Source organism: Myotis yumanensis, unplaced genomic scaffold (assembly GCF_028538775.1).
Source record: "Myotis yumanensis isolate MYYU_CA2020_CCGP unplaced genomic scaffold, mMyoYum1.0.hap1 SCAF_2, whole genome shotgun sequence".
Lineage (NCBI taxonomy): Eukaryota > Metazoa > Chordata > Mammalia > Chiroptera > Vespertilionidae > Myotis > Myotis yumanensis.
Genome location: NW_027223753.1, coordinates 6,354,516 through 6,367,429, shown reverse-complemented (window position 1 = coordinate 6,367,429; position 12,914 = coordinate 6,354,516). Strand labels below are relative to the sequence as shown.

Sequence of the window (12,914 nt, the reverse complement as noted above, 5' to 3'; positions counted from 1 at the left end):
AACATCAAAGTGAGAGGAACACTTTGATTGGTTGCCTCCTGCATGAGCCCTGACCTGGGCCGGAGCCAGGGAGGAACCTGAAACCTAGGTACATACCCTTGGTCAGAACTGAACCCAGAATCTGCGTTGGGCAGGCCGAGGCATTATCCACTGAGCCAAACCGGCTAGGACAGGATGTGACATTTCTTAACCCTCCAGCAGCAGACCTTCCTTTTTTTCTCCAGGAGTGTGGTAAAAAAAAACCCTAGATCACTTTTTGGATTCTTATTACCCAAGTTACTAAGAATATTACCAGTGGCATACAGGGAGCTTAACCAATCAGCAGTCAGAAAAAGTGTTTCCTCTATAGTTCATACCAATTGCTGGTTTGGCCCCTGCCCAGGCCTAACGCCTCTGGCAAGTCATTAGCCCTGGGCCAGGGCACCCCCAGCTCCCAGCCGCCGTGGCCATCAAGGATCACTGGCTGGCTCCTCCCTGACCCAGGCCTAAAGCCTCAGGCCGAGGTTTTAGGCCTGGGCTGGGGCACCTCCAGCTCCCCGCCACCGCTGCCGCCATCTACTGGCTGGCTCCGCCCTGGTTCCCCGCCTCCACCGCCATCAACAATCGCTGGCTGGCTCCTCCCCGGCCCAGGCCTAAAGCCTCAGGCCGAAGCGTTAGGCCTGGGCCGGGGCACCCCCAGCTCCCTGCCGCTGCTGACATCAAGGATTGCTGGCTGGCTCCACCCCGGTTCCCCCGCCAACGCCACCATCAACCATCACTGGCTCAACGATCTCTGGCTGGCTCCTCCCTTACCTACCCAGGCCTAAAGCCTCAGTCCATGGCTTGGAGCCGACATATGCAAATTAGCCGCCATCTTGGCTGGCGGTTAATTTGCATATCTTGCTGATTAGCCAATGGGAAGGGTAGCGGTCGTATGGCTAATTACCATGTTTCTCTTTTATTAGATAGGATGTGTTTGTATTGATTTTTAGAGAGGGGGGGGGGAGAGGGATAGAAAGAAACATCATTAATTGGCTGCCTCCTGAATACCCACTACTGGGAATTGAGCCCGCAACCCAGGCATGTGCCCTGACTGGGAGTTGAACCAATGACCTCTTGGTTCATGGGTCAGCACTCAACCACTGAGCCATACCAGCCAAGCATATGGTTTTAAAAAAAATATGTGTTTTTTACTTTTTAAAAACATGTTTTTTTATTGATTTCAGAGAGGAGAGGCGGGGGAGAGATAGAAACATCAATGATGGGCATCATTGATTGGCTGCCTCCTGCACGCCCCCTATAGGGGATCAAGCTGTGGGCAAGTGCCCTGTCCGGAATCCAAGAGTGACCTCCTCATTCATGGGATGATGCTCAACCACTGAGCAACGGGGGTCAGGCCTGGTTGCCTATATTTATCTGCTGTGTGATCCTCTTCTGCATGACCTCCGGTCCAGTAACCGTCCCAAGGAAGCTCCCATCTCCTAGCAACCTGTAACTGCCTTGCTCACCTCCCCTTTAAAAAGTGTAAAGTAACCTGATGCGCATTGTTGCTGAGGCCTGACGCTTGCACTCACAGATAAACACTACTGTGCTCTTCATCTGGGGTTAATAGGTGGGGACAAGCTTTCCACCTCCAAGTGGAGGCTGCAAAACGTCAGTGAGAAAACATCCCTGTCATCATGTCACCAGGAGGTTCCACCAGGCTCATCTCCTTTACTTGTCACGGGAAGAACTAGCTTGCAGAGCAATTAGCATTTAATATTTCGTAATTAGCATGCTTAATGTGATTCTGAGAAGTGCCTTGACATTTTCATAAAAACAGAAAGCACATTCCCGCCCACCTTTCGAAGAGCAAGGCCCCGTTTGTTAAAAAACCGCGTGCCACTCTTTCTTGGTGCTGAATATGCATGTGTTGGCCTCTTCCCAGACACTGCTGGTAAATTTAGAAACTCGTTTTGAAAAGAGTTTCTTATTCAGCAGCCATATGCTCCAGGCTCAGGGAATCTAGCGGGAAATGGCTAAATCCAGCTCAAGTCGTTGGGCGGTGAGGGTCCTTTTCAAGTAAATAAAAACCCTCATGCGCCCCAGACAAACTACACACGCGGCTCAAGTCCAACAGGGAGCCGGATCTGGGGACAAGTCGAGAAATGCATTTACTCTCGCTCCTGCGCAACAACATCGCTCTTCGCGGGACAGGGTAGCCGCCAGCTCCCATTTCTCCAGCCCCAGGGTAAGCGGGCGTCTCAGCGCTGGAAACTCCGCGCGCAGCCGAGATGTCATCTCAAGTTTCCCCTCCCGATCCCTCTGCGGCAGAGAACGGCCTCGATACCACTCGGATCCAGGGAAGGGAGCAGGGGCCCAGGGGCTGCACCGCACCGCCGGCTCCGGGCCGGTGAGGGACCCCTTCCGCCCGCCCCGCCCACCCCGCCCGGAGGCCAGACCACTGCCGCGCTGCCCCGGCCGCAGCCCCACGTGGCCACCTCGGAGCGGGCCGCACTACCCTGCTGAGGCCGACGGACAGCCCGCCCCAGCCACTGGGCGCCGCTCTGCGGATCGGTGGCCAATCAAAATGCTAGGATCCCGGCGGGGGCGGTGCCCCCGTGTAGCCTCGCTCCCACTCCCGCGCCACCATTGGAGGGGCTGGGTCCCGCCCCTGCCATCAGGCACCGCCCCCTTCGCTCGTTAGGTTGCGGCGCGGGCGGCGGGCGGAGCTGGTCCCGTTGTGCTGCGGCTCCGCGCGGCCTGCAGTCCCGGGTCCGCGCCCCGCGCCGCCCGCCAGCGCGCCCGCCATGGAGCCCGGCCCCGACGGCCCCGCCGCCTCCGGCCCCGCCGCCATCCGCGAGGGCTGGTTCCGCGAGACGTGCAGCCTGTGGCCGGGCCAGGCCCTGTCCCTACAGGTGGAGCAGCTGCTCCACCATCAGCGCTCGCGGTACCAGGATATCCTCGTCTTCCGCAGGTAGGACTCCCGCCCGCCCGCCCTAACCCCGCAGCCCTCGGACGGCTCGCGGTCCAGACCCCCCGCCGCCCACCCGCCACGCGAATCCGCCGGGACCCCTGCCCTGACCTCGGCCCAGCCCACCCTCTCCCTGCCAGACCCCTGCCCTGCGCCCTTTACCTCCGACGGCCCTGGGCCGCTCCGCCCGCCCCTCCTCCTGCAGAACTGTCAGAAGTTGCCGCGCACTAGGCCCGTGCGCTCCCTCGTTCCCCTCCCGCCCCAGCATCCCGTCCCCTGGGCGGGGGGTCGGCGTCCCAGGCGGTCCCCCGCGGCCGCCGGGAGCCGGAGTCTGCGCGGACCCGACGCGCCGAGCTCCACGTGTCCGTCTGGGACACGTCAGAGTCGCACCCGAGTCTAACCCCAGCCTCCGCGCAGCGGGCCTGCCTGCGGGTCCCCGCCACGTGTCACCTCCAGCGCACCACCCTGGGACCCCTTCGCTTCTCACGCGGGGGGAGTGGAGGCGCGTTGCCCCCGGCCCAGGGGACCAGGTCCCTGACTGTCGCTCCCACCGGCAGTAAGAGCTACGGCAACGTGCTGGTGTTGGACGGGGTCATCCAGTGCACGGAGCGGGACGAGTTCTCCTACCAGGAGATGATAGCCAACCTGCCGCTCTGCAGCCACCCCAACCCACGCAAGGTACCCCCAGATTCAGCCCTGCGCGCAGCGATGGAAAGTCGCCCCTCAGCATCCCACAGGCCCGTGTGGAGCCCACCTCCCCCCATGTGCCCGTTCAGCCCAGCGCTTCCTAAGGGGTGTCAGGGAAAGTGCTAGCAAGGACGGGGGTAGGGGGGAGAGGTGAGTGGGAGAGGGGCCCACTTCGCAGCGCTGGGGCTGACAGAGGAGCCAGGAGTTCTGTCTGAGGCTCAGGAAGGAGTTTTCAGGAAAGGGGCACACCTCGGGCAGGTTCCTGCGAGGAGGGAGTCGGGAGGTCTGTGGGTCAGAGGGTGAGGCTCACCCTCGCTCTGGGTGATTCTGGGTGAGCGCACCCGCCCACGGAGCCTGCTGGGGCCTGTTTAGTGGGGCTGGGGCTGGTCCCAGCGGGTGCTGACTGCTCCTCCCCCTCCCAGGTGCTGATCATCGGGGGTGGGGACGGGGGTGTCCTGCGGGAGGTGGTGAAGCATTCCTCCGTGGAGTCCGTGGTCCAGTGCGAGATTGACGAGGTGAGTGCCCCAAGCAGGGCCAGGGTCTGGGTGCGAGTCCCTGCTCCACACGGAATGGGCTGTGTGGGCAGGTCATTAGCCTCTCTTTAAGTGACTGAGTGACATAGTGCCGTCGATGCCAGTTCTCGGTAAGCTGGGGTGCTGGTGTTTAATTGAAGTCCCAGGCAAGGCCCAAGGATGTTCCAACCATTAGGGCGCCCAGCATGTCTTTAGTGACTCTCTGGTCACTAGCAGCATTGTTCTAGGTGCTGGGGTACCATGGTGAATAGGCAGATCCGTCCCTGTTGGAGCTGATATTCCAGTTAAAAGGAGACAGCGAAGGGCCATATGATATCGGTCTGAGGCCGGTCAGCGGTCAGGGCGGCCTCTGAGAAGCATGGGCGCGTGGAGACAGGGACGGGCTCTCCGATGGGAGCTGGCATTGCTCCCTCTGCAATAGCCAGAAAGCCTTCAGATGGGACACGTGGGTCTGGGGAGGGAGCGGGAAGGGTGGAGATTCAGCTGAGGAGCTGGCCAGAGCCCACCGCCCTGAGGAGCTGAAGGAGCTCCCAGAGTGCTCCCCGTTTTACAAATATGGAAACTGTGGAAACGGGGGGTCCACGAAGCCAGTGGCTGGCCCGAGACTGCAGGGCCGTGAAAGGGACTCCATCCGGCTCCAGCCTGGTCCCCCACCCCCTCCCAGGATGTCATTCAGGTCTCTAAGAAGTTCCTGCCGAGCATGGCCATTGGCTACTCCAGCTCAAAGCTGACCCTCCACGTGGGCGACGGCTTTGAGTTCATGAAACAGAACCAGGACGCCTTCGACGTTATCATCACCGACTCCTCGGACCCCATGGGTGAGCAAGCGATGGGCCCGGGCCCCAGCAGCTGCCACTTCAGGAGCCAGCCTCCCCCTTGTTCCCCACCACCACTACCCCCCCAAAAAAACAGCTCAGCAGAGTAGGGGGACCAGGCCACTACCCAAAGTTCACAGTTGGTTGGGGACCAGGAGGGGAGTGGGGCTCTGGCCTTGACCCACTGAGGCCCCAGTTTCCTCTTCAGCCTCCTCTCTGCTCCGGACATGCCAGCATTGGGGTGGAGGTGGGGGGTGTTCTCCTTTTAAACGGAGGCCCAGGGTGGAGATGCCACCATGCAGTGCCAATGAGAATCCCCGGGGAATGGGGGTTAAAGTGCCCTTTCCTGGTTGGTTTCTGAGTCCCACAGACCTGGGTTCAAGTCCCGGCTCTGCTCCTTGGCCGCTCTGTGGGTCTGTGTAGCCCAGGCTCAGGGGGTCTCAGCCAGAATGTGCTCATTGTCGCTTGGCCCTCCTTCCTGCAGGCCCAGCCGAGAGCCTCTTCAAGGAGTCCTATTACCAGCTCATGAAGACGGCCCTCAAGGAGGACGGGATCCTCTGCTGCCAGGGTGAGCGCCAGAGATGCTGAGCTGCGGGTGGCGGGGCAGGGTGGGGCCGGCCGCCAAGCCAACCGCTGCCGCCTCCCCCAGGCGAGTGCCAGTGGCTGCACCTGGACCTCATCAAGGACATGCAGCACTTCTGCAGGTCGCTCTTCCCCGTGGTGCGCTACGCCTACTGCACCATCCCCACCTACCCCAGCGGCCAGATCGGCTTCATGCTGTGCAGCAAGAACCCAGTGAGCTTCTGGCTGCCCGGGGGGCGGGGGGCAGGGCAGGGACACATGGGCACGGAAAGCACTCCCCTGACGCCCCCTCGCCCCCCCCCAGAGCACCAACTTCCAGGAGCCGGTGCGGCCGCTGACGCAGAAGCAGGTGGAACAGATGCAGCTGAGATACTACAACTCGGACGTGCACCGGGCGGCCTTCGTCCTGCCCGAGTTTGCCCGCAAGGTGAGCCCCTGGTGGGGTGGGCCTGGTGGGGGGACCCAGGGCTTCCTGGGGCGCCCGCCTCAGCCCCCAGGCAACCCAGCACCCTCCTGACCAGGCATCATGTCCCACCAGGCCCTGAATGATGTGAGCTGAGTCCAGATGCTGCTGCCGACTCGGGCCAGGTTGCCCTGGACAGGCCCCCTGCCGGCACCCCAACAACCAAGTGTTACAGGCCCCAGGATGCTGCCCGCCTGCCCCGCTGGCAGACTGTCTGTCTCTGTGGTGTTCAGCCTCCAAGCCTATACCAGCTGTGTACAGCCCCCTCTCCGCCCTCTGTCACCCTCACTCACCAAACACATGTATTTATAGCAAACTTCTGAATCGTGTGTTCCCAGATGTTGAATGGGCCCAGGCGGGGGCTGCAGCCGCCATGGTTGGGCGTTTCCGTGTACTGGGCTCTGAGCTGGACCCGTTGTCTGGCCTCTCAGTGTCTGTCACGTGTCTGTGATAGGCAGGCCTTGCCCTCCCGTGCAACCTCGGACCAGCCGCCCCTTGTCCACTGGCACCGAGGGGCACAGCAGGCATCAAACTGCCTCCAATCTCCCTGGAGAGCTGCCCACATTCCCCCACCCGCCCCACAGGCCCCCCAGCGGGTGGTGACCGACCCCCGGGGCCAGGGCTGTGGGGTGACAAGATCGAGGCGGGTTGCTCCGGGCTGTGTGTGCTCCTGGGGCTGCCCTGCCGTGATTTTGGCGGACCTGGAGGATTGGTAGGTCCCAGCGTGGGGTGGGTGCTGGAGGTGACTCCAGAGGGTTTGGGTGCTGTTACTTGGGCCTGTTGGAAGCACATCGCTGCCCTGACTTGGCTCAGGATTCAGACGTGGGTTCCAACCCTGCCTGCCCCACCCCTGGGTGCCCTCTGGGAAATTCCTAGAAGCTCCCCCAAGTGTTGAGAGGTTGAGAAAGCAGGTGTGAGTGGCCGCTGGGGACCGTGCCCTCTCCATGGTGCTGAACGCCCTCCCAGCCTGTTCCCCAGGCGCCTCACCCCTCCCGCAGGCCCCGACTGAGACTGGTGTTGGGAGAGGAGCCACCACAACAGGGTGCGGATGGGGGGAGAGGGCCTGCGCCCACTCCTGTCTCAGTCACCAGTCCAGAGGCACTGCCAGAGGGTGGACTATCCCGGGAGGCTTGGGAGCAGGGCGTGGGCCCCGCCTGGGGGTGTTGCTAGAACACTCCCCAGCCGCACCCCCACCCTGGGCGGCTACCTTGGCCCCAAGCAGCAGGTTCTGGGACTGGAGTTCTCATAGGGTTGGGGGGAGGGGGAGGGGGAGGGGGAGCAAGCATCCCGATTTGCAGCCAACTCCTGAGCAGCCCCAGGCCAGTCACATCCTCTGGGCTCCACACACGTGGACCTCACCCCCAGGAACTCACTGGGCTCAGTACTGGGTGTGTGACCTTGGTCAGCAAGTCTGACCCCAAGCCGTCTGAACTCCACCTTCAAATTCCAGGACAGTCTCACCCCCTCAGAAGCCAACAACACGTGTGTCCCAGGGCCTTCCGCCCCCCGGGGGAGGCCAGGTGATGGTCGGCTCCTCTGGGCTGCAGTTCATGCATCAAAGGGACACGCAGTGGCTGGTTAGAGAGCTGACCCCCCAGGTCTTAATTCCTTTAACCTTCGCAGCCGCCTGTGAGGAGCCCACTGCGAACCACACAGGAGGACTAGGTGACCAGCTAGTAAGCGGCTGGGGAGCACACACCAGCCTGAGGGCAGCCCAGGGAATGAAGGTGGACAGGGGGCGGGGCCCGTCTCAGGGCTCCAGCTGGGCCTGTACCTCAACTCCGATGACTTGGGTACCCCACCTGTAAGGGGAGCGGGTCCTCACCTGCTACAGGCTTCGTTAGGAATTCTGCCTCTGTCATTCGGTGCTCGCTGGGCTCGGAGGGGTCCATGGCCTCTCCGGGCGGAGGAGGAAGGGAGCAGGGCGTGTGGCGGAAGTGGCTGGAGCCATTTGGGAAACTGCCCCACCTGGGAGTGGAGTGTGTGATGCCATCCCTCCACTTCCCCCTCTTATTCAAGTCCCCTGACACCCATGCACCCTTGAAGGGGTTTCCGCGTCTGGGTGGGCAGGACCTCCTGAAGCAGAAGCGGGGGGTTTGGTGAGGACATGACCCGAGTCCCCTAAAGTCCCAGAAGTCATGGAGGGGGACCGACAGGCACAGTTGGTCGCAGGGAGATTAACATGAATCCCATCTCAAGTTTTGAAGCTTAATTCTTTCTCAAAATCAGCCAGGCCCCTGGTCTGAGGACTCAGTGAGCTCCGCGTGGATCGTTAGAAGAAAGCGGCAGCCTGTGCCCACTCTCTCCCTGGGGGCAGCTGCTGATCTCGGTACTTATGCTGGGTCTACTTAACATGCTTGTGTTGCTGTCCAACCCGAGTTTCCACAGGGACGATGAGGACTTACCTTTTTCCTCCCCTGCTCCCCCCTCAACACACACACTCGCCACAATGACATGAGGACCTGCGTTAGCTCGGTGTCGGTGTGACTGTCGCAGCCACAGGAAGGCCATTGGCAGCTGAGGCGAGGAGTCGGGACCACTTTCTCTTCCCCACGGCTTCCTTGTTTTTCCTCTGGAGGTTTTTTGGGGACTTTTTCATATGCTTAGTTTGCAATAAATTTATCATTTGTTTAACCTCAAACTTTTTTTTTTAAACCAATTCTCTAAAGCTCTTAACATGAACACAACACACTTCATGAGGATTTGAACAATATGCTAATCAATCAACTTTTGAATAGGCGATCTTAGTATTTTACCTAGCCCCGTTATAATTTATAATGAATTCGTGATTATATTTAATGGGATATTCAGTAACTGGAAATACTAATAAATACAATGTGCATTGCTTTATTAAAATGATTTGTACAAGAATGTATATATCGCTTTCATTCAGGGAAAAAAGCGATGACTAAAAAAACTGTTTTGAAAGATCTTTGGACTCCAGGCGTCTGTCATTTTCCTCTTCCTGAAGGATCTGTCTGGAGCGTTCCGACGACCCCTAATGGAATTCCCTATTGGAACTCTTGTGTCTGGGACCCCGTGACTTCCTTTCTTGGTTTACGCCCTTGTTTTGATGGGGCATATCCTAGAGTGGCTTTCTGAGAAGGGACAATTGGATGCAAATTTTTAAAAATCTGACATGCATGGAAAGGTCTATTCCACCCTCATGCGTGATGGATGAGAATAGACGTCTTAGAAATAATCTTCCTTCAGCATTTTGAGATGTGCTCTTTTCCATTTTTATTTTTTAAAATACTTTTATTTTTTCAATCCTCACCCAGGGATATCTTTCCATTGATTTTTAGAGAGAGGGGAAGACAGAGAGAAACACTGATGTGAGAGCATTGATGCTGTTGCCTCCTGCACGAGCCCTGACCAGGATCCCAGTGGGGAGGAGCCTGCAGCCAAGGTATGTGCCCTTGACCGGAATCAAACCCGGGACCCTTCTGTCTACAGGCCCATGCTCTATTCATTGAGCCAAACCAGCTAGGGCCCATTTTTATTTTTTTAAAAACATTTTTTTATTGCCCAGTAGGCATGGCTCAGTGGTTGAACATTGACCTATGAAGCAGGAGGTCATGGTTTGATTCCCAGTCCGGGCACATGCCCCGGTTGCAGGCTCAATCCCCAGTGTGGGGCGTGCAGGAGGCAGCTGATCAATGATTCTCTCGCATCTTTGTCTCTCTCTCCCCCCTTCATCTCTGAAATCAATACAAGAAATATATTTAAATATTCATATATATTTAAATATTCATATATATTTAAATATGCATATATATTTAACTATTTTATTGATTTCAGAGAGGAAAGGGGGGCCTCTTTTCCATTTAGATTAGTTATCTATTGCTGTCTTAAAATGAGCCCAGGGCCCAGCGTGGGCTCTCGGGAGCAGGACACCGTGTCTTTCTTCCCTCCCAGGCCTGCACCTTTACTTTTCTCTCCTAAACTCTCAGGGTCTCCATGAAACCAGCAACCAGGGAAGCGAGGGGCAGCGGCAGCTCGTCCCAGGCTCACCCGCTGCACCGTCTCCAAGGCCCCTTTCTGTGACTTTGCAGTGAGCTGACAGCAGCCTCACCTTGGCTCACTTCTTTCCTGTAACGTTTCTAGGGAGCGAGGCAGATTCCCACCTGAGCTCCCTCCTGTTGCTTCTGTCCAAAGCCCTTCCTTTGCTTCACTGTCCCAGCTTTAATAAATGTTCTCTCAAAATTAAAATCTACATATAAAAGCCAAGCAACCGGACGCCAGAACCACCAGAATAACCGGAATGACTGGAATGACCAGTCACTATGACGCACACTGCGGCCAGCCAACCAGCCAATCGGGGGGTGGCTCCTCCCCCTGGCCAGCCCTGGCTGGATTGTGGGTGGGGCTGGCCGGCCAACCTCCCACGTCCCCTCCTGCCCCCGCTGGCCCGGCCTGATTGGCCACCATCGGGGCTGGCCAGCTGGTCCCCACCCGTGCACAAATTTGTGCACTAGGCCGCTAGTAAATAAATAAATAGTATCCTGTTCTTTCCTCTCTTTTTTCTCTGAAGGTAGTAATGATTGTTTTGCTTGGGTTTGGGGCATTTTCTTTCTTTTTTTAAATATATATACACTAGAGGCCCCATGCATGACATTTGTGCACTTGGGAGTGGAGGGTTCCTCAGCCCGGCCTGCGCCCTTTCGCAGTCTGGGAGCCCCAGGGGATGTCTGACTGATGGACAGTTGGACATCCTTAGCGCTGCTGTGGAGGTGGGCGCTCACCAGCCATCAACCCGAGCCATCAGCCAGGCTTGCCCCCTGGTGGTCAGTGCACGTCATAGTGACTGGTCGTTATGCCATTTGGTTGATTTGCATATTACCCTTTGATTATATATAATTTTTAAAAATACATTTTTATTGATTTCAGAGAGGAAGGGAGAGGGAGAGAGAAACATCAATGAGAGAGAATCATTGATTAGTTGCCTCCTGCACACACCCTCACGCCCCCTACTGGGGATCAATCCTGCACCCCGGGCATATGCCCTTGACTGGGACCCTTCAGTCCACAGGCCAACGCTCTATCAGTTGAGCCAAACAGGCTAGGGCTTAAATATATTTTTATTGATTTCAGAAAACAAGGGAGAGAGAAAGAGAGGGATAGAAACATCAGTGATGCGAGAGAATCATTGATCAGCTGCCTCCTGCACGCCCCACACTGGGGATGGAACCTGACCGGAAATCAAACTGTGACCTCCTGGTTCATAGGTCGACGCTCAACCACGGAGCCACGCCGGCCGGGCAGGGGGCATTTTCTCCTCCCTGCTGGGTTTCTTTATTCTTCAGTTGGTCGGTTGATTTTTCTTTTTAATCTTTCTCACATTTGAGGGTTTCCTCGGTGACCCTGGAGTGCTCTGCTCACTCGTCAGCGTGGGGGTAACTAGCTCTCGGCCCCTGAAGGGGGCTTGTCGATCGACCTTCACTGTGGGTGGCGGAGGCTGAGCCATGTGCCCGTGGAGCCTTCAGAGTCGGTATCTAGTCCTCCCCCCTGGGCTGGTCGCACTTCCCGGAGACGAGACGAGGGAGGAGCCGTGCAGCTGCCGGATTCCAGGAGCTGCGTTCGGAGGAAGGCCGGGGCTCTCGGTGCCAAGTCTGTTTGCTTAATGCCCTTGTTCTCTGTCTCCCGCTCCCTTCAGCTGGGCCTGGGACCCTCCACTGCACCCCTTTTAAGAACCATTTTCCAGCCCTGGCCAGTGTTCTCAGTGGTTAGGGCAGCCGTGGGCAAACTACGGCCCGCGGGCCGGATCCGGCCCGTTTGAAATGAATAAAACTAAAAAAAAAAAAAAAAAAAGACCATACCCTTTTATGTAATGATGTTTACTTTGAATTTATATTAGTTCACACAAACACTCCATCCATGCTTTGGTTCCGGCCCTCCGGTCCAGTTTAAGAACCCATTGTGGCCCTCGAGTCAAAAAGTTTGCCCACCCCTGGGTTAGGGTGTCAGCCAGCGAACCTCAGGCTCACAGGTTCAATTCTCCGTCAAGGGCATGCACCTGTGTTGCAGGTTCGACCCCATCCTCGGCCAGGGCCTGTGTGAGAGGCAGCCAATCCGTGTATCTTTTTCACATGCTGTTTCTCTCTCCCCTCCCCCTCCCTCTCTCCCTCCCTTCCACTCTACAAATCAATGGAAACATCCTCTGGTGGGGTTTTTTAAAAAAGAATCAGCTTCCAGGAACCTCTCGTGAGTCTGGGGTCGCTGGCTGCTCACATGGGCCCCCATTCACATGGGCCCCCATTCACATGCATCTGTTAGCTGTGGTTCCTGTCTCTTGCTAGAAAGAGGGAATCAGTGTCTGAGTTTCCGCGGGGCGGGGGCGGGGGCGGGGGGGGGGGAGGTGAGAAATAGGAATCGGCTGCTCCTTACGCCTCCGGAAGGACTTGGTGCTCCGAGCTGAGCCTGGGCCCGCTGCCAGCGCGGAGCTGCCTTCGGGAGAAGTGTTCCCACCTGTCCACCTGCATTTCCAGCCTCGGGGCGTGGATGCCGCCCCCTCCGCCACGCTCCCCGCCCTCCTGCATCAGGCGTTTTATTTTATTTTATGTGTTTATTATTTTCAGGTGTTTCACAGCAGGACTGGGGCCGGGGGGGGGGGGGGGGGAGAGAAGCAGGGGGTGGGTGCGTTCTTCATTCCTACCTGTGGCATCACGGAGACCTGGGCAACCACACTCACCCTGGGGAGGGAACGCGGAGGTGGAGGGCGAGGGGCAGAGCAGGGTCTGTCCCCAGCGCTGGCGTCCCCCCAGGTCAGCCCCGGCTCCTGGACTGTCCTGTCCTCCTTGCCTCGCGATCTGGGCCAGCAGGAGTCACCGGGTCGATTCCCAGAATTCCAGGGGCAGGACGCTGAGGGCAGGACCGGCTGTTGGACAAACAGATCAAAGGTG

The 12,914-nt window shown here is 58.0% G+C and overlaps 1 protein-coding gene across 1 annotated transcript; it reads left to right on the top strand.

The window, feature by feature from the left end:
• Positions 1-2,676: 2,676 nt before the first annotated feature.
• SRM (spermidine synthase) lies at positions 2,677-8,646 on the top strand. Its single transcript, XM_070404070.1, has 8 exons — positions 2,677-2,935; positions 3,490-3,610; positions 4,042-4,134; positions 4,817-4,970; positions 5,452-5,535; positions 5,617-5,762; positions 5,854-5,976; positions 6,088-8,646. The coding sequence occupies exons 1-8, from the start codon at positions 2,769-2,771 to the stop codon at positions 6,106-6,108; spliced, it is 909 nt and encodes a 302-aa protein (XP_070260171.1). The 5' UTR covers positions 2,677-2,768; the 3' UTR covers positions 6,109-8,646.
• The last annotated feature ends 4,268 nt before the right edge of the window (positions 8,647-12,914 follow it).